The 27,701-nt window shown below is 42.0% G+C and overlaps 1 protein-coding gene across 1 annotated transcript; it reads left to right on the top strand.

The window, feature by feature from the left end:
• Positions 1–20: 20 nt before the first annotated feature.
• On the top strand, positions 21–27,701 carry MMP14 (matrix metallopeptidase 14). Its single transcript, XM_069961630.1, has 10 exons — positions 21–406; positions 19,833–19,981; positions 21,227–21,349; positions 21,431–21,738; positions 21,825–21,992; positions 22,514–22,683; positions 22,769–22,907; positions 23,002–23,152; positions 24,621–24,736; positions 25,596–27,701. The coding sequence occupies exons 1-10, from the start codon at positions 326–328 to the stop codon at positions 25,916–25,918; spliced, it is 1,728 nt and encodes a 575-aa protein (XP_069817731.1). The 5' UTR covers positions 21–325; the 3' UTR covers positions 25,919–27,701.

The raw sequence follows: 27,701 nt of genomic DNA, 5'->3' as shown, positions 1-27,701 counted from the left end.
TTCGCTAGGTGGCGTATACCATCACATTTTCCAGTAACTACCAAATGTGGGAGTAAGGAGACCACGTCTGCAAGTCAGAGGCAGGACACAGTTGGTAAAGAGATTGTTGAAAAGAGGGACATCAAACTAGGAAACAAAAGCTGCAGAAGAGGATAACAGAGTTCATGGAGAAGTAGAAGATTAGATGACTGCTGGAAAAGAACTTCCTCCAGACTAAGACAAGCAGCCACTGAGTGGAGGTGGGAAACACAGGAGAGAAGATCATTATTCAACACTTTCCCACCTCCAGCAGTGTGAGAGACTGACTGCAGACCCTCTGCTCAGAATGGACTCTCTAAGTACTATCTGGATATGGCTCTTGCTGTGTTCGGTATACACTTTCACCCTTGCCAAGTTCAGCCCAGAGGTGAGATAATGCATTTGCATCTATCTATCTATCTATCTATCTATCTGTATAATTTTGGATGCATGCATATTAGCAAAATATATCAAGAGTTCCGAAAGCCTTTTTTTGATGATTCCCTGGAAGCCTGTAACTTTTCCTCCCTCCCACCCTTTTTTCCTGGATAAGTCATTCTGGGCTCTCTATGGAATCTGAGGTCACACATGAATCCTCTTAAAATCTGGAAATGTGCGCTCTGGAGAAGAGTCAATGTTTGGGGCGAGAGCTGAGGTGATGGGGAGAGACCCCGAGTTACTGTGAATTAGGAGGGGAACTAGTGCCCAGGGAATGGGAAGGTGTGCCTGATAGGAGCGGGATGGAAGAAAAGGAGGAGAACAGGGTTACAACACAAAGAAGGAGTGAAACTACATGGCAGGGTCATAAGGCTTGCTCCAAGAAAGATATTTCTTAGAGGGAAACCATTGCTATCCTACTAGAGAATTAGCTGGTTTGAGAATTCATAAATTCCGCCTTTCAGTTCTATAATTCACAAAGATATCACTTATTTTTTTCAGTTATTAAAAAAAACTGCTTGGAAAATGCACTGTATAAGTAAAATAGACCAGAGAAGAAGGGGTGAAAATTGGAGCCAGGAGACTGAATGAGGAGAGTCATTGTGGGAGGAGGAGGTGGGGGAGAGAGAGGCCGCTTGGAGGATCTTCCATTGAACGGACAGATTTCTTTGGTCTCCTTGTCCTAGCTAACCAGAGACATGAAGCCTAACAACACGCTATGTGTCTAGTGAACTCAGCAATGTGTCTGGCTTTCCAAATAAATCAATTTATTTCTAAGACTCTATCCACAGAGATAATGTGTAAGACCATTGAAGTAAAGTTTTGATACACTGTGCGGGTTTATGCCCGTGAATGTTTTAGGAGCAGATATGAATGTGATATATTCGAGTGACGTTGACTTTCTCTTGGTACCCTGTTACATCACATTAAAGTGCACCCCTTTTATCCAACAAAGAAAGGATCACAGTATCTTGCATTTGCTAAATGAGACATGAGGTCTTCCTAGCAGTGCTACTTCTCTTAAAAGGTCATTTATAGTTTTCTGTTAGTTATAGAAGTACTATAGGGTTAATTTCCTACATATATTTCTAGTCCGGATTCACACAAAGACGCATTCAGTTTTAAGATTTGCATTGAATTGTTCCAGTAACAATATGAAATGACCATTTGTAGACTGTTCTCCTAAAATGTCTATGTAAGCTTCTGCTGCATTCCAAGCCCATGAATGGGGAAAGTATTAATGCTGCAGAAGAGACCTTACCAGGATTTCCTCCATTTTGTGAGATGGTGATTTTTTTTTGTTAACCTTTTCTAATGCTAAGTCCTTCGGTCCCCCTTGGTGACTCCTCACCTATGCACGAATTCCTGGCAGACGCCATCATCTGTTTATCCAGTGACTGCTTAACCACATCTGCATTTTGTTGGCCTAACGCTATTGGCAAATGTATTGTTAATAAATCAAAGGCTTATGTTCCAGCCACCAGGGGAATGTGATAAATCAGTTGTAATTGCAGACAAAAGAAAATGGAAATGATGGTATGGATTCACTGGCCATAGTAATGTCCACAGTCTTTTCATGGAAGGAGAATTTTAAGGGATTACGACTTGTCTTTTAACCTAGCTATTACCATTAGCCATTGATCATTAACTGTATTAAAAGAGTCAGTTCCAACAATTAGGGTGAACACTTAGCAATTGTATTGGGACAGGAGTAAGATAAGTGCTGATTTGAGAACCCCCATGCCCTTAGGATATTGTGTGTCTTACTGGAAGGATCTGTGCCTGCAGGCATTCTCCCGACAAGCTTCACCATAATAAAAAATATCGAAACCCTTGCCAAACTGTGTGGTGGGGGATTTTTACATTTATCACCAGCTTTAAAAGACAAAAGAAGCCTCTACATATATTCCACTAACTAATCGAATTTCATTGGGTCTTAATCTTGAAGGAATCCAGATGTTTTTAATAAATGGGTGGGAATATAAAATGTGGGTCACCGAGCCATGTAGGGGAAGCCAACATTATCCTCATTTAACTTTCTCCTAAGTAAGCAAATTCTAGGACGGATCTCAGAAATCTTTGGATTCAGCATTACTAACCAGTTTATGTGTTTACAGAAACTATTCTTCAGGATTAATCATATTTTTTTATTCAGAAGAGCGAAATATAATGCAAAACGATGGTTGGGACTTCCAGACATGTACCATGTGCCCACACACATCAAACCATATATCCCTGCATGTAGATTCTAGCTCTGTTAAACATATGCTATACAAATATACACACACAAACAATACACATACACAAATGGGTCTTTGAAGATAATGTCCTGCAGTGCTATAGGCGATATGAAAGGGTCTGCCAGCACAGGACTGCAGAGCTGCACTCCCTACTGTGAACAGTAAGGTCAGCACATGACTGGTCAATGCAGATTACTTTTTTTTTCCAGATGCCTTTTTATTATCGTTTGCCATTTTACGTCAGTCACAAGTCCAGCTCCGGATATTACTGTATCAGCCGGCTGATAGCACTGGGGAAAGTTGCTGCCAATCACACATTTCCCGTGCAGCGGGCAAATGTAATAGTAGATGGCATCGAATTATATGAATGATTAACCTTAATGTAACCCAGTCCTAGCTAGGGCGGGAATTGTTCTATCCTGATGGGTTTCTGCTCTGGCAAATAATGGATGTTCATTATCTCTATTAGGGAATATGAACAGGGGTTGTCCTTGTAAGACAATAAGAAAGCCATCATAGACTTTCTCATTTTCCTAATATAACAGTCAGTAGAATCAATGGCTCCGGTAAGTTATTTGGTTCTCATATTGCAACTATGGATAGTCACTCTATCTGTCCCCTTTGTATTTTGGCCTATCTATACCATTTTCCCTCCACTGTATACAATTGTTGGAAATGAGTGCTCTTCCATTCTTGCAGCCTATAAGGCTTGGCTACATATGTGAACAGTGGTCTTGGTATTTAAAGAAGAAGAAACAAGAACACATAAGTGTCTACTGTCTATAAAACATCCCTACAAACTAGATCAGTGGTGCATAACCTGTGGCCCTCCAGCTGTTGAAAAAATACAATTCCCATCATGCCTGGACAGCCCAAAGAGTTTACAGGCATTATGGGAATTGTAGTTTTGCAATAGTTGGAGGGCCGCAGGTTGTGCACCACTGTATTAGATAGTTGAAGGTGGACTGACAATGGGCACATCCCTAATGTTTCCAGACATCTGCTGCTTGGGTAAGGAAATACCAGACATGATGTATTTTAACCTGCCAGAAATGTGGGTGTCCAGAGATAAGTGGCTCCAGTTAGTTATCTCTCTCCCTTAGGTCGGCATGTTCATATGGGACTTTGAGGAGATATGCCAGATTTTCAACATGGCAAAATCCCTGTGTCAATACCATTGGTTTCTAACACTTCCTGAAATATAGTCAAGGTATATAAAGTGGTATGCCCTCCTTTCACCCCAGATCTTTAGTAGCTTGGTATGCATATAGAACTAAGGCTGGGTTCACACTGCCTTTTTGCAGTCTGTTTTTTTCATACGTTTTATACAAAAAAAAAAAAGGATGAAAAACATGTATTTGTGCGCATCCGTTTTTCCATTGAGTTTTATTATAAATAAGGATCAAAAACAGTTTAAAATGCATCTGTTTTTTAGTGTACACAAAAACGTAGTCAACCATGTTTTTTTATACGCTTAAAAATTATGCATAAAACAGATGGAAAAAATGGACTGCAGAAACGCAGTGTGAACCCAGCCTAAGCATTTCCCTTTGCTAAGGAACTATTGAGTTACTTATAACAGTTCAGTAATCAATTATACATCTCTGGTATACTGTGGGGCGGATTTACCAGAAGTCTGACTGAACTCAAAGTTGACGTGTTTTGGGGGCATGAGCCTTTAAACCCGCCATAGCCGACATATTTATAATAACAAACCGCCATTTGTTCACGGGATCTGCGTTCTAAAGATCAGCCATCTCTAGTGTGGTGGGAAGATTGGGTTTTAGCTGTGTCATTTGAAAAACCCGCCATATTTACGAAGGGCATTGAAGACATTAATAAATCTGGTGGTTTGGGAATCTAAATGATGTGTAGGGTTGTTGAAAATCAGACAATCATAGCAAATGAGGCCCTGTATGTCTAGTAGGAGAGTTTTTGGCTTCATGGGGGGATTTATCAAACATGGTGTAAAGTGAAACTGGCTCAGTTGCCCCTAGCAACCAATCAGATTCCACCTTTCATTTTCCAGAGTCTGTGAGGAATGAGAAGTGGAATCTGATTGGTTGCTAGGGGCAACGGGGCCAGTTTCACTTTACACCATGTTTGATAAATCTCCCCCCATGTCTTTAGGATTAGAACTCAACATCCCATTAAATATAATTTATCCAAGCAAAATATGAATATAAGAGTGGAGTCACTTGCCACAATGAAATGTGTTCTCTAGTTTGTATTACCAGCTTTACCAGTCCTGTCAGTGATCGTGATAAGGCCATGTAGAAATAGAAACTTTTTGGAATGCAAGGAAAATCAGAACTGAGAGTCAGTGAAGATAATTTCCATTAAATTGCATGGCATCTGTACAGAATGCTATAATTAGAATAAGCGCTGACACTGACAGAAACAGCTCTAATGGTCCATTTACACTAATCAATCTTAGGCCATGCATGACCACAAACAAGCGCTGATCAGCGAGATCGGCACTCGTTTCCCAGTGCCTTCACATGACACAATTAATTGAGCAACCGGGCCGCACGAACGATCCCTATATCATTTGTGCAGCTGTTTAAATTCATTGCTATCAGCTGTACATCTTTCTTTATACAGTTTTTCCCCTTTGCCAGCTCCTTGGCTGATCACTGGCACTTTTACACAAGACAGTTATTGGCTGAATGAGCGTTCTTAGCCAGCCCGTATAAACGGGACCTTAGCCACTTTTCATGATGTGTTTTTACAGTGTCCGGCAGGGGTAAACATTGGGGGACTCCCACGTTAAAAAAAAAACAAAAAAAACACTTTTACCAAATATATGCTACTCTGTGGGATAGCACTAAAAGTTTACACCTTTCCATCCAGCACTTAAATGCAAACTAAACTGGGAAATGCCCTAATGAATACCAAAATTAACTTATTTGCTTTAACTGGGTGATTGGAGTCTATGGCTTGGTTTACTGTATGTGTCAGGAGACCATGCCAAATGTGGTGTGAAGGGAGCCTAAGGGCTCTATTACACCAAAAGATGCCTGACAGATTATGTGACAGATTTTTTCAGCCAAAATCAGGAACGGACTATAAACAGAGAATAGGTCGTAAAGATAAGACTGAGATTTCTCCTCTTTTCACATCCATTCCTGGCTTTGGCTGAAAAAAAATGTTTTTGAGGTGAAAAGGAGAGATAGGTGTCCGCCAAACAAAGAGCTGCTTGCGTGAGAGCTATTGAAGGTCTATGATCACCTCAACACAAACAACAGTGCTGCTTGTATAACAAGGGATGCGACTTCCAATTGTATGTAGTGAGATACAAGATGGAAGATGTTTAGATCTTGCTATTGTTTAATAATCTGCACTAAACTACTGCATGTGTATATGGTAGGCCCCTCACCAAGTGATCTAATGTTAGCGGTTATTTTTTTCTCAATGGCCAGTTACTAAGGTTGTCACCTTTCATTTCTTGTACTAATTCTATTATACTTATCATGAGTCCCCAGCAGGTGTTTCCTTATAAATGAATTACTAAATCATTTTTTTCCAGTCCTCATTGTTCCTTTAGGGTAAATTCACACGGGCGGATCCGCCGGGAGTCTCACGCACGAAATCCACAGCTAATCCGTGCGTGAGACTTCGTGCGTGAGACTCCTGGCGGATCCGCACGTGTGAATTATACCCTTAAGCTGGGTTCACACTACGTATATTTCAGTCAGTATTGTGGTCCTCATATTGCAACCAAAACCAGGAGTGGATTAAAAACACAGAAAGGATCTGTTCACACAATGTTGAAATTGAGTGGATGGCCGCCATATAACAGTAAATAACTGCCATTATTTCAATATAACAGCCGTTGTTTTAAAATAACAGCAAATATTTGCCATTAAATGGCGGCCATCCACTCAATTTCAACATTGTGTGAACAGATCCTTTCTGTGTTTTTAATCCACTCCTGGTTTTGGTTGCAATATGAGGACCACAATACTGACTGAAATATACGTAGTGTGAACCCAGCCTTATATGGTATCTTAAAAAAATTTTAGGCTATGTTTCCACTTTGAAGACATAGCAGGGAAAGGCGGCTATCCTGTCATATAGACAGCTGCTAATAATGATCATGATCTTTATTGGCAGCCGTCCATATGACAAGACGGACGCCATATCCCAATATGTTCCTGAACCTGGAACATAGCCTTATTTTGACCATTACCATAAACAGGGTTGTAGGACAAAGCAATGGTAAATAGCCTCTTATGTATAACCCGCTGACAAACTATTGCTTTGTATTTAGTCTTAGCAGGCATTAGATTTTTGCTCTGCCAGAAAGTTCCTTATTGTATGTTGTTGGAGAAGATTAAGATGTTGGGGAACATGCTGAATTTCTTAAGCTTCATGTCCATATTTAAAAATTCTAGGTTCAACATTCTGTGCATATATATATATATATATATATATATATATATATATATATATATGTATATAGCAAAAGGTTAGGGATATTTGGAACATAGGGCATTTATGGAAAAACATGCAATGGAGATTTTCTCATCTTAAAAAATTTATTAAAACAATAGCCAACACCAGTGGTGAGTATATCATGTCTTTGATCATCAATTACAGCGTCACAACGCAGACTCCGTTCACATTTTCTCTTGTGACATATTGTCTGCTAAGGCATGGCATCCCACTCTTCTTTAAAGGGACTCTGTACCCACAATCTGACCCCCCCAAACCACTTGTACCTTCGGATAGCTGCTTTTAATCCAAGATCTGTCCTGGGGTCCGTTCGGCAGGTGATGCAGTTATTATCCTAAAAACAACTTTTAATCCTCCAGCGCTGTGTCTAACGGCCGGGGCTTACATTTGTATATGCATTAGGCTGGCAGCACCTCTCTGTCCTTCCTCCCCACCCTCCTCATTATTAGGAATGATCCAGGAACATTTACTGCTGTTTGAGCTTTGCACAGGTGTATTAACGATCCAGCCCATGCTCATTATACACACAGGTGGGCAATAGGGAAGCAATCTGCCTGGAGCATTCCTAATGATGAGGAGGGTGGGGAGGAAGGACAGAGAGGGTGTGCCAGCCTAATGCATATACAAATGTAAGCCCCGGCCATTAGACACAGCGCTGACGGATTAAAAGTTGTTTTTATGACAATAACTGCATCCCCTGCCGAACGGACCCCAGGACAGATCTTGGATTAAAAGCAGCTATCCGAAGGTACAAGTGGTTTAGGAGGGGTTAGATTGTGGGTACAGAGTCACTTTAAGGATAGCCCTCAGGTCATTGAGTTTCTGGGGTACTGAATTATTAGCCTCTACACAGCAACTCAGCTGATCCCATAGGTTTTCTATGGGATTCAGTCCTGAAAATATTGTAGGCCACTCCATTTGAAGTCCCCCAGTCTCCATCAGCCATTCCTCTATGATGGGACCTCCATGAGCTGGAGCATTGTCATCCATGAAGATGAAATTAGGCCTGTGTTGTTCATGCAGAGGCAGAATGACTGGATTACTGATGTTATTTAAGTAGTATGGGCTTGTCACTGTACCATTCACACAGTGTAGGGCAGTTCTGTATTGAGTAGATGAACTGTAACACCACCAAAGGCAACAGTGGCTGATGCATAGCGCTCTTCTTCTATGCTGGACGAGGGACCACTGGGCCTCAGTGCTGTTCACTGATGATAGTTGATCCTCACTGAGCAGAAATTATGGCCGCCAACGATTGTGGAGGAGTCAAGGAGAGCGCTATGCATCAGCCACTGTTGCATTTGGTGGTGGTAGCTAACTCTTCTATAAGGTGTATGAGCAACTCCTCCTCACCCAAGCCCCTGTACTACACAGCTTATCGGCAGGGCACCCAGGACTGGCACCTTCTTTCTGCCATACAGCGCAGCTATTACATTAACACAATTTACCATTTCAACAAACTAAACAATACAATAGTGTGAACAATAAAACAGCTGTGCCCCTTCACCCCACCCTGATCTTCTTCAGCCCTGGAACGTGATTATATATCATATCATGTAAACAGCATATACCAGATAAAAAGGCTTCTGTAACACAATACACTGCACACAATTCACATCCTACACATGGACCAAATGGTTATCCTGTGATATCAGCATTATTACATACAATACCCTGCAATGCAAGAGAGTCGAAATATAATGGGAAGTGAACTCCGATATATGTACAGGCCAAATTCTAATGACTGAGCCAGTTCAAACATTAGTTTTTTGTGGTTGAAAAAGGCAAATACTCTTTAGGTTTTATATTCCCATGATGTCAGGAAATGTGGATTTAGAGGGTCACATGCCAGAACCTTTACATGAGCTATGTGGATTTTTTTTTCTGTGAAGTGTGTTACTTAGTATGGAAAGTTTAAGTTGTCGGCTATTTTAGTAAAGCTTGTTGGGAAAGTAGATATATCTTTAGGCTATGGTCACATGTAGTATGAGACCAGCCGTCCCGTGACCCGGCCGGGTCACAGAATGGCCGGTCTCAGAAAAGATTATCCTAACAGGTACTGTAGTAACGACAGCTGTGATTTCTGCGGAACTTACATGGTGGGAACATAGCCTTACTGTGTGAATTGTCCCTGTTTGATAAACCAACTTATTCTCCTATCCTACTCAAGATTAAAGTATTATCTGCATAGCTCATGTTGTATTATGTTTTGTTGCATTGTATATAACATATAACTTTCCTTACATTGGGAAGTCTTGTGGAGTTTATAAGTGTGTTTCCCCATGTTGGTTGGATTTACTGTATGCCCACATAGTACTGTACATGGGGCGCACCATATTTATGTGTTCATTTATGTGCGTTCTCTTTTATTTTAACAAAAGTGATTCAGTTCTCCTCCCATTCAAAGGCTGTCGAGTATTTCCCTGGATACATTCCCAGGAGCAGATTGTCATGTCTGTAATATTATACCTTGCAGGCAGTTTTTGGCACATGAAACAGCAATATTATGATGACACCAATGCAGTAAGTATGTGTGTAAACACATCAGCTTTTATATGTTAGCAAGCTATGGTAAAATGATGGCTGAGCTATGGTTGGTTGCTGCAAATTCAGACAGATTGATAGATTTGGACCATTATATGTACTAAAAAAACAAACAATATTAGGATAGTATAACAGCAAAGCACAACCTTTTAAAATAGTAAAAAGAAAGCCCCAAAACACAGTTTAGCTCTGTTTTCATGCTGTTGTAAGCATGCACCCACTGAAGTCAATAGGAACTGCAAACCACATGTTTTTTAGGGTGTTTTTTACACTTGACCAACTTTATATTCTAGCTGAAATACAATGACTTTTTTGAGCAGATTAAAATTTATTTAAAAAGGCAAGTGAGCTCTTCTCCATAAGAAATAATACAATACTATATTCGCCAAACCAGAGCATAATCTCAACTAGAGATGAGCATGTCTCAACTAGAGATGAGTGTGACTTGAGCGTGATCGAGTCCGCTCGCTCTGCACTAGAATACTGGTGGCTGACGAGTTGGATGCTGCCCTAGGGAGTCCTGGAAAATATGGATACAGCCTATGGCTATACAAAAACAATGGGCGTTGTTACATTGAAAAAAATTGCATTGAATTCTGTGCACAATGGCTGAAAATAATTGACATGTCAATTATTTCAACAGCAGTAGTACACAACGGCGGTTGCTCACTACATTGTGTGAACAATAATAATAATATTTATTTGTATAGCGCTAACAGATTCCTCAGCGCTAAAACCTGTTGTTTGCATTGACTTCAATGCAACACATTTCACTTTGAAAAGAACGGCCAGTGTTTTAATTCACACCAACGACCATTCTTTTCATAAAAAGTACATTGTGTGAACATATCCAACTTCGTCAGCCGCCGGTATTCAAATGCTGAATTCACGCTCAATTCACGCTTATTTCTAGTCTCAACCTTTTAGAGGAGACTCCAAAAGCAAGTTTGACTAATATGAGAGCTTTCTGAAGGTGTGCAAATTTGTGGGTCATGTTAAAGCGAATGTACCTGATGGTACAATCCGCTTTAATGAGAATATGTAGTTCTTTAATTTGAAAATGTAAAACATTACAACGGCGATAAGCAATAACTTAGCAATTAAAAAAATAATATATCAGGTATATTCACTACAAACATTACGTTAAAAAAACACCTCAAAATCATCACAGAGCCTGCTGTGCGGCTTATAGTACTGCTTTTGACAACCAGATGGTTCTTTAACATTTCACTAAATTCAGTGGGAATTATTTTAGGTAAAATTGTGTCATCTTTATGGTGCGTTCACACCTACAGGATCTGCAGCTGATTTTCTGCAGCAGATTTCATTTAAATAACTGAACACAGCATCAAATCTGCTGCAGATATGCTGCAGATCCTGTAGGTGTGAACGCACCCTTAAGTTTTTGGTGCATTTTTTCATGTAACCAAGCCCAGTAAGTAACCGAACATAAAGTAACTTAATAATACAGACCAACAACATAATAATATGCATATACATATGTTTTTTCCTACTTCTATTATATAATGTACAAAATAAGAGTCCATAATTATTTAATAAAGAACTGAATGGCCCCCACCCCCTCCTCTGCCCCTTCCTGGACCATTCCTACTGTAAAAGTGCTGCTGGTAAACACTGACCAGATTTCAGGGAACCTGGTTGAGAAACACCGCTTGAGGTATTTGCTCTGAGGAAGGAATGAGGAAAACTCGTTGGACTGTTTCAGCAATCCCTTTGTTTCCCAGAGTAAAAAAGTGTCTCCTGAGGTGCCCAGAAGTCCTCCTAAGCAGTAAACCTGCATGCTCAGCTGGACCAAATATGTGTGTTAATGGGGGGAGGTATCGGTGGTGAGCAGTTACCTAATGTCTATGACCAGCTGCATACAAGCCTTGAGTAGACAAATAGTTGATGGTTTTTCGAGTGTGATAGCAGAGATTACACAGTTTCTAGCAGCACAGTTTCTGTTGCCTAATCTCTGTCTATACTTATTATTCCTGGCCTCAAGGGATGTGTGTTCATGCAGGTCCATGCTTGTCCGGGGCCCTGTTTGCATTTTCCTTGTAGGTTCTGCACACAATTCCATATATATATATATATACACGCTCTTGTAGGTGTAAAGCAAGAAGAATAATAATAACCTGAGGCTTAGAAACTAAGAAGTTTCACATCAGGGCATAGATACCGCCATTGCAGTTTTTACCAAAGACAGAACCGGATTCAACAGGATAAAAAAAGGTCCTTTCTTTATAGTTCTTATTCTACTCTTAGTTTTGGCTTACAAAACTGCAGTGGCACAATTCTCAAAAGACTACCATGCGTGAAGGCCCCTTTAATTGTAGTAACCCCCTAGCACGACTCTCCCTAGAGCAACTGCTGCATATACTTTACAATATGACTTTACATTTTTATGTGTTCTTCCTGATCCTGAAAAATTGGAGACATGGTGGATGCTTATTCCTAACACCTTAAGGCTATGTTCACACAGCGTAAAAGTTGCCATCGGCAACAACGGCCGTACTCTGTATGGTGTGGAATACTGCCTATTCTTCTATGGGATCCCAGCCGGAGCGTATACACATAGTATACGCTCCGGCCTGGGATCCCATGCGGCGCCGCAAAGAACTGATATGTCAGTTTTCTGCGGCCGCAATTCAGTGAATTGCGGGCTTAGAAAGCTCTGTCAGTTCACACAAGGAAGCGAGCGGCTCATTGTGTGCTATAAGAGTTGTGATGCGGGTGCGCGCTGATACGCCCGGATCAGAACACTGCGGCCAGAAAGATCATTAGTACCGGCCGGGATGATCTTTGCAGAGAGCTGCCGGGTCACGGAAGGGCCGGTCTCTTACGCCGTGTGAACATAGCCTAAGGCCTTATACACATGCCCAAAGTTGTCTGTGATTGCGGATCTGCAATCACGGATCAACGTATTGCCCATTGATTTCTATTGGGCTATTCATACATTCCGTTCTATTGCGGATAAACAATAGAAGTCTAAGGGATCCATGTTTTTTACGAACGTCACAGATGGCACATCTATGACGTCCATGAAATACACAAATCAAATCTAAGCAAACTAGTTCATTTTTTTTCCCCACCAGTTAAACATTTTTGTGGATTTGGATGCACTACAGATACAATTACAGACCATATTTCACAGATCACGGAGTAAATATAGTAGATATAACGGACCCTTATATGGACCTCAAAAATCACTGAACGTGTGGGAGGCCTGGGGCCCTTTGACAATCACCGACAATCAACAGGGAGCAATGTTCTTGATAATCGTCCCATGTAAAGGTGCCAGCAATCAGCTGATGAACGAGAAATTGGTCATTTGTTTACTAATCGCAGCAAATGGGAGCCACAATTCCTCGCATGTAAACTATAAAATCTTGCTTATCTGCACTTATTCACATTGTTAGGGTACAAATACACAGAACGATAATCGGACGAATCAGCTCTATCCGGCTGATTATCGTTCCGTGTAATAAACACAACGATCAGCCGATGACAACGATCATCGGCTCATCGTTGATATAGGTTTCGACCTATAATTGTCGGGCACTGACCGTGCATCGCTACGTCTAATACGTGTCAGCTGGCGGCTGGCGACTTGAAAAGTGCATACGTTACGATGTCCATGCAGCCCTTGTTAAACTATTATCTGGCCATGTAAAGGGCTTTTAGCTGAGCTGAAAGACTTCACTTTCAAGAGTGCATATCGCCAGAATAATGGGACAGACTTAAGGCCCTATACACCGAGCTAATATGTGCCAAATCAGGCAGATATCTCCATGTAATAGAGGCAGCGATCAGCTGATGAGCGAGCAAACTTCAACTTGTCTTCTTTCAACATGTTTAAAGATAATCTTCCATGTAATAAGAGATGCAAACATCACTAAATTATGATGCCGTCCTGAGACTATGAGACGAGTTGGGCCATTGAATACAGCCATTACGGTGACAGACTTCTGTACTAAGGGCAGATCATGTCAAACTAATCTCATTGATTTCTTTGACTATAGCTAGAGGTATAACCAGTAGGAAGAAGGAGATTGAGATCCCGCTGTATAGAGCTCTAGTGAGACCACATCTGGAATACTGTGGCCAGCTCTGGAGACCTGTTACAGTAGGAAGGCGGCACTCACGAACATTGATAGCTGCTTATTTATTCAGTGTAGTACATCACAGACAGGCAACAACAAGATCGTTTCAGCCTAATGGCCTCTCTCAACTGTACAGTGTGGCTTAAGATGCAAGATCATGCGCTGTATAACATGAGGTAATTATCAGCCACCTCTGACGAAGTTCCTGGTGGACGTAACACGTAGGGCATCATGGGTCACCCCAATTTCCCATCCCTTCCCATGCACATGGTGATATGAATTTATTAGCTTTTATATATACACATATATTTTCGTGTTGCGCCCCCTTTTTTTTTGAATTAGGATGATGATTTTTTCTCTGTGCACTTTTGAGCCATAGCACTTTAGATTTATAGTTGTAAACTTTTTTTTTGTGCATCTGGATACTTATTTATTTGGGAAGGCTTGGTTGATATTTATAATTGGGTTGTAGACCTGGGGGGGGGGCGGTTACCTTGTATTGTCTGGTACTGCCATGTTGTTTGTTGGTTTTTAATTGTTTTTAATCATGTATAGGGATTCTAGTTTCATTGTTGTTGTGTTATATCATTGATACTTGTTCAATAAAGGTACATTTAATTTTCATTATGAGGGTGTGCGCCTGTTTTGGTTTAAACCTATCCCTTTGTTCTTTAAGATTGTGATTGCTTATCTAGTAGGTTTGGGCAGCACCCCGGCTTGGTGGTGCAGTCTCCCCCCATCTCAAAAGATTCGTCTGTAGCTGCTGGAGAGGATGATGGCAGAGGGAAACTGAGGGACACAGGGCACTGGAGGGACACTGAGCATCCCTCTGCCATCATCCTCTCCAGCAGCCACAGCCTGCACAGCTCTGGGAGTCGGGTCGTGACATCACCATTTTATCCAGGAAGTGAAGCCTTGATGTAGTAGTAAGTGCAGGGAAAAAAGTACTTTATAAGCATTTCCCGTAATAAGTGTGTATTGGTGATTTGTATAACTTTTGGGGGCTATACAATACAATAAAAATTTCTCCTTTAACAACTGTTTTATGTAGAATCATCCCATTTTAGGCTATGTTCACATTACGTGAACAACCGGCCGTTCAGTGACCCCGGATCATCTGGCCGGATGATCTTTCCGGCCGCGGAGCTCTGATGCGGCCGGAGCCGCTTGCTTCACTGTGTGAACTGACAGGTCTTTCTGCGGCCGGAATTCACTGAATTCCGGCCGCAGAAAAATGACATGTCAGTTTTTCTCTAGCACCAAACGGGTTCCCGGCCAGGACGCACACCATGTATGTACTCTCCGGCCGGGATCCCATTAAAAATAAAGCTATGTCCCACCCCGCAAAACTACGGCCGTAGTTCTGTGGCGAGAACTACGGCCGTAGTTTTACGTTGTGTGAACATAGCCTTAAGCTGTAAATTGGTTTTCAGAGGTAAATATACTTTATAGAGCAGTTATCCAGTTTAAAAAAATAATTTTCATATAACCTATTCGAGGTAGCTGTTGGTTAAACGCTGCTTCAGCCAGCAGCTATCTCTGCTAACTCCTCCATACACAGGCATAAACTAATGGATCAGACATTCAACTGCCTGATCCTTCTCTCCCCCAACATCTGTTGTTGAGGGGGATTGGGGGGACTTTCCAACATATTACAGTCTTTTTACACAGCCCGATATGAGGCAGTGCAAGGACTCAATGGAACGCCAATCAGCAAGCTCTGTGCTTGTTTGCAATGCCTTTAGAAGGCACCATCACTCAGTGATACAGTGATCGTTCATGTGGCCATTACAGTGTATTGCTGTCAGCTGTACATCCCCTGTTTACTTTGGAAGATGTGTGGCCGATAGCGATAAATTTTACCACCAAACAAAAGATGTGATCAGCCAAGGATCTGTGTTTTTGCGTTTCTCGGCTGATCGCTGACATTTTTCCACGGGCTGATAATCAAGGGGAGAGTTTCTAGCAATGGGCCTATAGATGGTCAGCTGGTCCCTCAGAAATCAGCAGATTCATGCAATGTTAGTTTAATGTGTATAGCCAATTTACCTGCCAGATTTCCCTATAGATTACAGCAGATCCCTGGGGGTCCCAGCAGGAAGACACATTGTGATCAGCTTATTGTTAAGGTACCCTTCTAACATGTAGGGCCCCTGGCAGGTCTTTTAATCTACACTTTGTATTGGTTTTGTACACTCATACGATCATGTTATCTTTATATTTTAATATTGAGGATAAAACAGGCACTGACATGGCTTCATTGAAGAACCCAATGGAAAGTAACACACTGTAGAACATTGTGGCTTTTTGTGGCTGTCCATAATAAGCTAAGTAAGTTTACGTCTGGACGTCTGCTTAGGTGTTTAATGTCTATGTGTATAATTGGGATTAAGGCTCAAATGAGACCTTTTTTACACTAAGAGTCAGTTTCCTTCAACTGGAAATGTTGGGAGTTGTGCCAATGCTAGACATGGCTAGGCAGAAAGTCTCCTGAATACGCAGTCAGATTCTGTTGATTGTATTCAGTGTACAACCCGCTCTAGTCTTTCGCATCATAGTGAATCTTTGACTTAAAGGTCTAACAGATTTCAGATTTTATTTTCCTGGAAAGATAGGTGCTGCATGCTCAGCTTTTCTGGTTGTAAAAGAGTAGTGGAAACATGACGGAAAACAAATAGCCCAAGTGTGTCCGGAGCATAAAGGGGGGGGGAGGGTTCTTGTTTAACTGACCCTATTTATGTTGTTTACATTGAGAATGCTCCAGCCCTTTGTTCTGCCGGCACGGTGCACTGCTGCCAAAGTGTCTGGCATCAGCTTGTCTTCCTGGCCCTAATGAATATACATACGTGTGGGTGTTTTTGAGTAGGTCAAGTCAGTGGTTGGCTTGCAGCTATCTTCTGTGTTGTTAATATTATACAGTTGTACTTGTAAATTGTGTTGGGACTGTCGTTTCAAAAACAATACATATAATGTGCTTTATAGCCACAGGAAAGCAATAAACACTCATCTGTTAGGATAGCTGTAGACAGATGGCGGATGGATGTTCCAACATTTTTTGGCCACGAGCTTTATACCATTTATTCTTGGAGTACCATGACTCCAGATCTTCTAGATGAGTACTAGCATGGCTCTATATCTTGAGAAAGACAATAACAATCGGCAAAAATAAGAAAAATATTCTTACTTCCATTCATCTCCTATTCTAGATCAGTCTTGCCAACATGTTGAATATTGTCACTCCACCCTGGTGATATCTATATGTGGCTGTATACTGTATACCCAACGTATATCGAACCTACCATCTAACCTTCCTTGAAGATTAGGGAAGACGTGACAAGTGGTAGACTTTGTGGTTGTATTGCATGTCACATAAAGGGAAGTGTTTTTGGATGAGTCCATGGTTATTTTTTATGGTTATTTTTGTTCCATCAGTGATTGCGTAAAGTTCAATTTAACTTGTTGAAAACCGTCCAGTATACGTAACCGATCATATGAGACTGTGTTTGGGAGTTAGTCGTGTGCAACAACAGACTTCTCTCCCTCTCACTGTTTCTTCTTTCCCCTCCCAGTCCTATATATGAAAGGATTTCCTGTAACTTTAAACTGTTTTCCTGAGCCCACAGCACCATACCATTCCCTGCCCCCACACTCTTTGAAGCTGTGTACATTTTATGGAGTCTCAGGAGAGATAAATACATTATCCCTCTCAGAACATCCCCCAAAACACTGGAAAGCATCTCCATCTCTTTGATGACTGCTCCTCTCCCTTTAAAGACATGGAAGGATTAACCCCTACACTGCCAGTGCTCTATATGACTTTTATCATACATAATAATATTGTTGCTCTATTAAATGTATATTCTATATATTTATATTGTTGTGCACCTTTGAAGTCACTGTGTGTCTTATTATTTCAGCCTGAACAATGTATTACCATTAAAGACAGGTCACTTAAAGGTTCATGTTACTGCTTTTCTCCTGGGCCAAAAAGGAGTCCCAGAGAGGAGAACCATTAATAATGTAAGCATATAAGTGACACAGCTCATCTATCTATACAAAGAAAGCTTTCTATGGTATTTCAAGATACTAGATTAGTAGGACCCAACTTGTTTTTTATGTGTAAAGTGTACCACCACCATCTATGAATTATAGCACCGAGGCAGTTGGACAAGAGCGTGACTATAATATGTAGACAACGTTTAAGAAAATGTTACATTAATAAGTGGATTATTGCTCTCTAATCTTTATAATAAACCGCTGACAAAACTCTTGTATTCTTAAGATTCCCATATACTTAAGACTTTTGATGGGGTGGGTTGTTTAGGCCATCAGTATACGGTGCCGAATGTTCCTGTGTATGGGGAGGACGGGAGCCGGTTGGGAGAGAAAACTGCCGGAAGATCGATCATTTGGCTCCATGTAATAGAGCCAGCTAGGCAGGCTAAAGGCCCTATTACATCAAGCGATTATCGGCCATTAACGGCCGATAATTGCTTTGTGGAATAGCTCCTCAGCCGACATGCATGATGTCGGCTGATCCTTGTCTTTCTACATGTTGAAAAAAACTAGAACAACAGCATCTGTCTGCTGGTTATTGCTCTGTGTTATAGGAGCGGCAGCAGACCGACACTCTGTTCTATGGGCATCCAGACGATTTAACAATCATCTGGGTGGCCCCCCCCCACCTCATTCCCCACTCGCACTGACAGCGAACAGGGAACGAGGAGCAAGAGAGCACTGATCTGACAGGTCGGGGCTCACTTGCTCCTAAACATCAGCCCGTATAATATGGCCTTTTGGCGTTACAGCCCCCATACAAGTAAAAAAAGGACAGTTTAACTTCATTTTACACATAGACCACAAAGGATGATGTTGTAGTAAGCCAAGTCGGAGATGTTAATGGCATATACCAGCACTTTTGTTGAGTCAAAGTTGAAAAAAAAAAAACTTCACTGGTCTGCAACTGTCTCCTCTGAAGGAGAACCATGTGAAAGTATTTATGAATTAAAGCAGACTGCAGCTTCAAAGAGGCTAGAGGATCTGGAGGATAGGCATGTTTCTAAAATACTTTAACAGCCCATTAATCACATGGAGACTACATAATGGCTGAATCCCTGCAATGGCACCAATTGCATTTGGTTGTTGGTTATCCCAGCAGTGAGAAATCAACTTAAAAATTTTTTTAATTTTTATCCAAAGTCAATGACCTATTGGAACTGGTTAACATTACCATTAACATTCATTTAAAGCCTGTGAGTGAGACGCCATCAGAGCACAGGAACCTGGGTATGAAAAGCCTAGTCAATCATCAGACTTAGGGGGCCTATTCCACGGAGCGATAATTGGCCGAATCGGCCCAATTCGGCCGATTATCACTCGGTGGAATAGAGAAAATGATCAGTTGATGATCATGTCATCGGCTGATCGTTATTTTGGCCCAAACCTAAAATCATCGGTTACCCACCGCGCATTGCTTTGTGGAATAGCATTGCATAGCAGGGCTTCTCCTCCGCTCCGTCTTCTTCCCCGGGTCCTGCGGTGCAGCATCAGCTTCGGTGTGGCCTTACTGAGCTGTAAGACCACTCAGCCAATCACTGGCGGGACCGCTGCGGCCAGTGATTGGCTGAGTGGTCTTACAGCTCAGTCAGGCCGCACCGAAGCTGATGCTGCACCGCGGGACCGGTATGAAGACGGAGCAGAGGAGAAGCCCTGCTAGGTAATGTAGCAGCCCTGCAGCCCTCGCTAAACGATCATAAGGCCAGCGCTCTTTTACACTGTTGATCGGGCCCGTGGAATAGGGCCCTTATTAGTTTGTTAGCCTACTATCTTGATCTACAAACCCAAATATAATGCAGTTTAGTACAAATAGTTTTTCTATAGATATAGATGTTAATTATTATGTTATCTTCTATTCTTCAGCACTGGTATGATGGCAATATTTTTATATCTCATTTGGTTTCTTTTCTTCCTTTGCACTCAATACATTGTTAAATAATAAGTCTTTCTTTACATTCTTCTCTGACTTTAGGGCTGGCTACAACAGTATGGATATTTGCCTCCAGGGGACCTTCGTACTCACACATTACGCTCTCCACAGTCCATGAGTGAAGCTGTTGCAGCTATGCAGAGGTTCTATGGTCTGACAGTGACTGGCAAGTTGGACAGTGAAACAGAGAGGTATTGAAGCTAACATTGCTTGAGTTTTTTTTTTGTTTGTTTTTTTAAAGCGAATGTACCACTAGGTACATTGCTTTGTGTTATATACATGATCAGACCGGCGCTCTGGGTCGGGGATGCCGGTGGCGCAGTCCTTTTCTGGAACAGTCGCCCTGTTCCCGTGCATGGCACCGCTCTATTCCTGAATGATGAAACCCTTTCGCCTCTGTGACACAGCTCTATTAGAATCAATGGAGATGAGTCAGAGTGGGGAGATCGTCACACTGGGGGCCAGTGGGCCCGCGCCCAGTGCTTCATGCCTGGTCGGTGCTCGGGAGTAGACTGGCGGTTCAAAAAAAGAACCGCAGCAGCGGCATCCCCGCACCAGCATCGGTCTAAAGGTAGGGCCCTGCGTCATAAGAAATGACTATGATCTAGTGCAGTGATTCTCAAACTGTGAATCGCCCCCTAGCTATTGGTACAGCTGGGGAGCCAGATTTCACAAAAGTGACTAAAGGCTGTACAGACCTTTCTTTGATGCAACCATCTCAGGTTTAGGAACGTTATTGACTCACTTTGTACCTGTTTAATGTTATACAGAGATTGGGAGACACATGGAGGGTAGACAGAGCAATAGTTTTTGCATGGAAATCCACTACAGATGGTGAGGCCCAGGCATCAGTTTGTCTGTTGAGTGAGGCTCCAATAGAAAAAGTTTGAGAAGCCCTGATTCAGTGGTCTCTAAAGAAGGGAGAAGAGGAAAATTTGAGAAGAAGAGGTAAAAAAAAGCAGAGTAGTGGTGAAGCAAAAAGGAACAAAGAGCACTGACCCCAGAAAGGAAAGAAAGTAATAGGGATTATAATAATAATGCCGCAGACCACTCACAATAAATTGTATTCATCAGACATAATCATACCTTATTGTCTCTTAAACTCACTCACTGGTCATAGCTGGGGCTGAGTGACCCATCCATTATCACTTGTTACTCCGCATACAGACAATCTTGAAGTGTAACTACCATTTTTAAAAACTTCTGACGTGTCATAGCAACATCTCAGAAGTGCTTATCGGTCGGGGTCCGGCTGCTGAGAACCCCGCCGATCGCTAGAATAAAGGGGCAGGCGCTGGCCAGAACCCTCGCTCTGCTCCTTCATCTCAGCTGCAGGGAAATGAATTTCGTAGACCACTAATACAAGCAGGTTTATGGACAACTATAATGTAGCTGTTCTCACAGCAATAACTTACTAAACAAAACTCTCTTTTCAGGGCAATGAAGAGACCACGTTGTGGTGTGCCAGATAAATTTGGCACCGAAATTAAAGCAAATGTAAGACGAAAAAGATACGCAATTCAGGGTCTGAAATGGCAGCACCGGGACATCACTTTCTGGTAAGTCAGCATAATGCTAGTCTATTTGTTTAAAAGTGATTTTTTTTTTTTTTTTAATGGTTTACAACTGCTTTCTCTTAGCATACAGAACTATACTCCAAAAGTTGGCGAATATGAGACATATGAAGCAATCCGAAGAGCTTTTAAAGTATGGCAGAGTGTAACTCCACTGCATTTCCGTGAGGTTCGATATGTGGACATACAGGATGGTCATGCCAAGCATGCTGACATAATGTTGTTCTTCGCGGAGGGGTTCCATGGGGATAGCACTCCTTTTGATGGAGAAGGTGGCTTTTTGGCACATGCATACTTTCCTGGGCCTGGTATTGGTGGAGACACTCACTTTGATTCTGCAGAACCTTGGACATCCAGGAATGATGATCTAGATGGTAAGAAAAAGACCACAATTGTTGTAAAACTAAACAAGATATAGGAAATTATTTGGTAGTTATTTAGTGTTTTTATTTTCTAATAGGAAATGACTTGTTCCTGGTGGCTGTTCATGAACTGGGCCATGCACTGGGTCTAGAACATTCCAATGATCCATCAGCTATAATGGCTCCATTCTACCAGTGGATGGATACTCAGAACTTTCAGCTACCAGATGATGACCGCAGAGGTATTCAGCAGCTCTATGGAAGTGGTAAGTAAGAGTTGGGTGGACTTAAGTAAGTGTGAATGCTTGGTTGATGACTATAATATGGTGGCTTAGCCAAAGTTTAACATCAAGCATTAGAAATATATGTTTTAAGAGGAGAAATGTTTGGACATCTTATGTTACAGTTTCAATCCAGTATTATATATATGGTGCTACCGCCCCCAGAGCGCTGTTCCGCCCCACTTTGGCTTGCCTCTCATAATGAAAATCAATGAACCAGGCCAGCCGGGGGCGGCCTGGATCGGTGCTCTGGGGGCAGTAGTCCCGCCTCCATTGCTCTAAACTGTCCAGTTAGCATAAGGATCTGACTAATAACTGCACAGAAATGGCGTAGAGGATGGAACTAAGAAACTTACCTCCATCTTCAGCGCCATGTTCACAAAAGAGACATATCAGCAGGTTAGATTCATCTAACCTGCTGATAGTTTCCCTTTAACCTGCAGTAATGCTTGTGTAATGTAATTGTTTTCAACTTCCCTGAGTATAACTTTAAAACTATTTCTTAGGCCATGGAGAAGGGCCACCAACACGTCCTCCTCGTCCCACACGGGCACCTAGACCTACTCCACCTCATCCTGATATTCCTGATGACCCCAATGTGCCTTATGGACCAGATATTTGTCAAGGCAATTTTGACACCATCGCTGTTTTAAGAGGAGAGATGTTTGTCTTTAAGGTTAGTTGGCAGCCATTGTCTCTTTGTAATTCAACAATCAGTCAATTGTTCCCTCTCTCTTGCTTACTAAATTATATCACTCTAGGAACGTTGGTTATGGCGTGTACGGAATAACCGTGTCATGGATGGATACCCATTGCCTATTGGACAATTCTGGCGTGGACTTCCAAATTCTATAAACGCAGCTTATGAAAGAAATGATGGGAAATTTGTTTTCTTCAAAGGTAATTAATCAAAAGCTAACTTTCTTCCATTCTGCTTTAAATAATAGAAATGTGTAATATTTGTAAACTTTTGGGCATATTTATGTGTCTTTAGGGGACAAGCATTGGGTGTTTAATGAAGCCATTCTTCAACCTGGGTATCCCAAGACCCTGAAGGAGTTGGGAAAAGGATTACCGACTGATAGAATTGATGCTGCACTCTACTGGACACCCAATGGAAAGACCTACTACTTCAGAGGAAACAAGTAAGTGATGGTGTAACATATCACCTAAAGCAGTGCCTCTCAAACTTTTTCTACTGGAGCCTCACCCAACAGACCAAGGCAATGCCTGGGCCTCACCAGACTGACCAAGAGGGTGCCTGGGCCTCACCATCTGTGGTAAAAGTCCATTTAAAAGCTGAAAATAATGCTAGGGCTAGCTTTCACCCATCTCCTAAGCTCTATATACTAATAAAGCAAGTACAAAAAAGTTAATAAAAAATAATAAAAATAGAGATTTTTGCAAACAGCAAAAGGACTGTGTAGATTATAGTTACTGTTGTGAAAACTGGCTCCTCAGCTGGGCCTCACCAACAACTAGGGGTCGCCTCACTGGTGAGGCCCGCCTCACAGTTTGAGAAGCACTGACCTAAAGTGTACCTGTCGTTATAACCTTCAAAATCTAAATCAACAGTAGATGTGATATAAAGCAAGTTTGCAGTTTACAGTCATTATTTAGTTATCATGGAAACACGGCACTTCCTGTTTTCTGAATCTTTTTTTCTCAAAGAGTCAAAAAACAGGAAGTCCTGTGTATTTCAGGCCATCTGAGCGCTCACAGAAAGTAGGCAATCATGTGACTGATGGGCTCATTGAGCCGTGACTCTCTGTACTGGCTGGAATTCCTGTGGTTAGTCTGTTTTTTCAACCAGCACAAGTCTAAAAAGCTTTAGGAGACTGGACCTGGATTTTGGGTAAGTACTGCCTGCTTTATATCACTACTGTTGATTTAGATTTTAAAAGTTATAACGACAGTTACACTTTAAAACAAATGTACCAGTAGTACCAGTAGTACAATGCGGCGGTCCCTTTTTCTTAACCGCGGCCCGGTTCCCGTGTGCGGCACCATTCTATTCCTGGGCACCTTCCGAAGCTGAAGCACTGGAGGCGGGCCAGCCCATTCCCAGTGGGAGGAAACCCCCTCCCCTCTATGATTCTAATGGAGCTTTGTCATGGAGGAAGGACTGCGGCACCGGCTTCTCCGCGCTGGTGCCGTTCTATTTATGTGGAAATCTTAAAGCGAATGTACTGCTGCTACATTCGCTTTAAAATGAACATGCAAGGTGTTTCATGCTGCCCAAAGCAAAGGTGGTATGAAATAGGCATAGACATTCTTGAAATGTTGTGACGTTTGTAAGAAGTCAATAGCCTGCCCTGCTAGGCTTGATTGACAGGTTTGTCCCCATCTGTAGAGAGAGAGACCTTTCAGTCAGGGAAAGCTGGCCACCTTGAGCCACCCTATGCTTTTTTTCCTGACTCTTCTTTAAAGCTATGATTTCTCTGGAACAGTGTAGTATTTTATAGTAAACCATAGCTCATTGTAATGAGGGATCCTGTGTATGTTTTATACTGCCTGTGCTTCGAGCAGCATGAAACATCTCACAGGTTCCCTTGAAATCATCACAAAAAGGCTATTTTACTCTAACAATTTTTCTCTTTTCTGTTAATTCAGGTATTACAGGTTCAATGAGGAGCTCGGCGAAGTAGATGCAGATTATCCAAAACCTATTAAAGTGTGGGAAGGAATCCCTGACTCTATTCGAGGGTCATTCGTGGGGAGTGATGGAGGTAGGGAAGACAATAAAATAAAGCAAATTACTTGGCCATGCTTGGCTTAGCTGACCTTTTTTTTCCTTTTAAGAGTGAGAGGAATTTAGGCTATGTTCAGACTCCTCGACAGCAGTTATCTCCCAGGGAACAAAAGATAATTATGTTTGAGATCCAACAGACTGTTCTTTCCTTCTGTTACGGGATCATCGAATGTCCCCATACACATTTAGTCATCTGCCGATGTGGATTCCATCTTTTTGTCTAGTGAATGGTCAATTTAAAGGTGACCAGACACCTCAGATTAAAGTTGTTGAAAGTAGACAATTTCCACCAAAACAATTGTTAGTTCTGCTGGCAGCTTATCTCTCATAGAACAAAGCAGTTGGGCAGTGATTTTCCACCACATCTGACCCCTATGTCCACCAACATCAGCTGTCGGTGAAATATTGGGAGAGCCCCACATAGTTTATACCTACAACTGAACCCTTTGCTAGCAGCAGGTTTGGCCATCAGGAGAATAACTATATGGGAACCATTTTCTGAAATAAGATCCTAATTTAAGTGTATATTCCCAAGGAATTTTCCAACCATATGTAAAACAGATCATGAAACATTGATCTGTCGGGGAACGAATTCTGGGACACAGGGACACTCATATTAATTCACATAACAGTCACAGATGGTTTTGAAACAAACTGTATGTCTTCATACATGTCTCCATGACTGTATCCCTCATAGACTATAATGAGGAGTGCATGTGCAAGTTTGGATTGACTGGATATGCTCTTGAGTCAAGGCAGATATGTTGTTAATGGGTAACATTTACACCTGATTTAACATTGTATTTCAAACAACTCCCTTTTTTTCTGTTTTTCAGCTTTTACATATTTCTACAAGGGCAATAAGTATTGGAAGTTTAATAACCAGCAGCTAAAGACGGAATCTGGATTCCCGAAGTCTGTCCTTCAGGACTGGATGGGATGCACTGTCCGCCAACCTGAAGATACGGATGAGGAAACTGAAGTTGTGATCATTGAAGTCGATGAAGCTAGCGGAGGAGTGAGCACGGCAGCCGTTGTCGTTCCTGTCCTCCTCCTGCTTTGTGTCTTGTTCCTCGGACTGGCCGTCTTCATCTTCAGGCAATACGGCACCCCCAAGAGGCTTCTATATTGGCAGCGTTCCTTGCTGGACAAAGTGTGAGACCTCATGGATCTGGACCCTGCCCCCCATCACAGTCTCTCCTGCCCTCCCACACCACCCTCACACACAGATATCATGGGGAGCAGTATCAATCACCTGGGAAGGGGAGGAAGGGAGAGAAGCTGTTTACACCAACCTTGCCGCTTTTATGTGGTGGACATTGCTATGTTTAACCCCTTCACTGCCAGATTGGAGCTCTGTCTTCCATAACGGTTATTTCAGGGGTACATATATTACATTTCATTGGCTATTGGTCAGGCAGTGCTCTCAATACAGCAGCCACTTGCAAAATTCAGAGCAGAGATGGACGCCCTCCAAAGGTCAGAAAACTAAACCTAAACCTACAAGTTTCTGACCGGTTGTGGTTTTTATAACCATTCCAGACCCTACCACCACCCCATCATAAATCGGTCTTTCTAACAATGGGGGGAAATTTATAAACAGCTGCCTTGTTTTTTTGGATGGGTACAGGAAAGTTCAATGCGAGTTGGGGGAGAGCAACCTGTCTGACCATGTAAGCTCTATTGTCTACATGCCAAGAGGTTGTGGCTTCTGTGTTGCCAGTAGCACAATTAGATTTATGAACATCCAAAAGATGGACATTAATAGAAGGAGTCAATAAGTATTGTCACAGCTGTGTTGTGACCTATAGATCTCCACGAAAAACTAGTAGTATCATTTGGGACCAAAGTATTTCTATAAGATAAAGAAACTTAAACTGTGCGTAATAAGGACATTGATTGTTATTGGTGTTCAATATAAAGTACTGTCTATGATATGTGACCTAGAGAAAAAAGGAGATAGTTAAGCAAGTTGTGCAGAGCAGGAATCTCTGAAAAGGATGGGATAGATGAATGTAAGGTCAGTATCAGTAAGCTCCCCGACTGCCCTGAAAAGCGCCCTGTATCTCCGCAAACACATTGTGTTTGTACGGTGGCGCCTCTGCCCTCCGCCACCCCCTGTATTCTGTCAAATATTAAAAGGAAAGTTTCAACTCTCAGGGTTATCTGCTGGTATCTGTACAAAATATTAGTTACTGTTTTACAGGTCCCGGCAGACAGTATTATGGTGGTTTTCTGCGATGGAAGGAGTAGTCACTGCTCTGAAACTTTCTTTGCGGGTATCTGTGAGACAGATTTTGGGCTGTCTCTGTCTTAAGTTAATGCCTGCTTGTAGGTCTCTGGCAGTGATGGGGTAAATCAGTTTTCTTAACACCCCCTGTAAGGGAGAAAATGATTGCTCTGCAGAGAAGGGGTTAACCACAGCTCTGGGGGGAGGGGTTTCTGACTGGGTCAGGTTAAAAAGGGCAGATCACATGGTACGGTCGGGGGGTGGGGGGGTAACAATTGCTTGTTTCCTGTCTTTCTCTGTATCTTTGGTTTATATTTTTGGTTATTATTATAATAATTATTATTTGATAATGAGGCAGCTCCTGCAGGTCAGGCCGCTTTGCATTTCCCACCTGTCCACTGCCGGAGGGGTCAGTGGATCACTATAGATCTTGTCTAGATTGTGCTCCACTGATCCCTTCTCCAATGAGTTGGCACACGTTCACCCTCCTCTCCTCGAGCATAGAGATTGGGGGTCAGAGATTGCACAGTATTTGGGGTTGGAGAGAAGCGTATGCCCTTTCTAACCTAACTCCAAGTGCCTTGTATCATTGAGTAACCTCAATATCCACCCTATATGGTGCTGAAATGAGTAATACTTCTTGGTTTACCCTAATTTATGGAGGAGATTGGGACCCACCTTATCGGTCAAATTAAAGCTTCTTTTATGTGGA

Source organism: Dendropsophus ebraccatus, chromosome 3 (assembly GCF_027789765.1).
Source record: "Dendropsophus ebraccatus isolate aDenEbr1 chromosome 3, aDenEbr1.pat, whole genome shotgun sequence".
NCBI lineage: Eukaryota > Metazoa > Chordata > Amphibia > Anura > Hylidae > Dendropsophus > Dendropsophus ebraccatus.
Note: the sequence above shows the minus strand (reverse complement) of the source record. Positions and strands in the feature narration are given on the sequence as shown.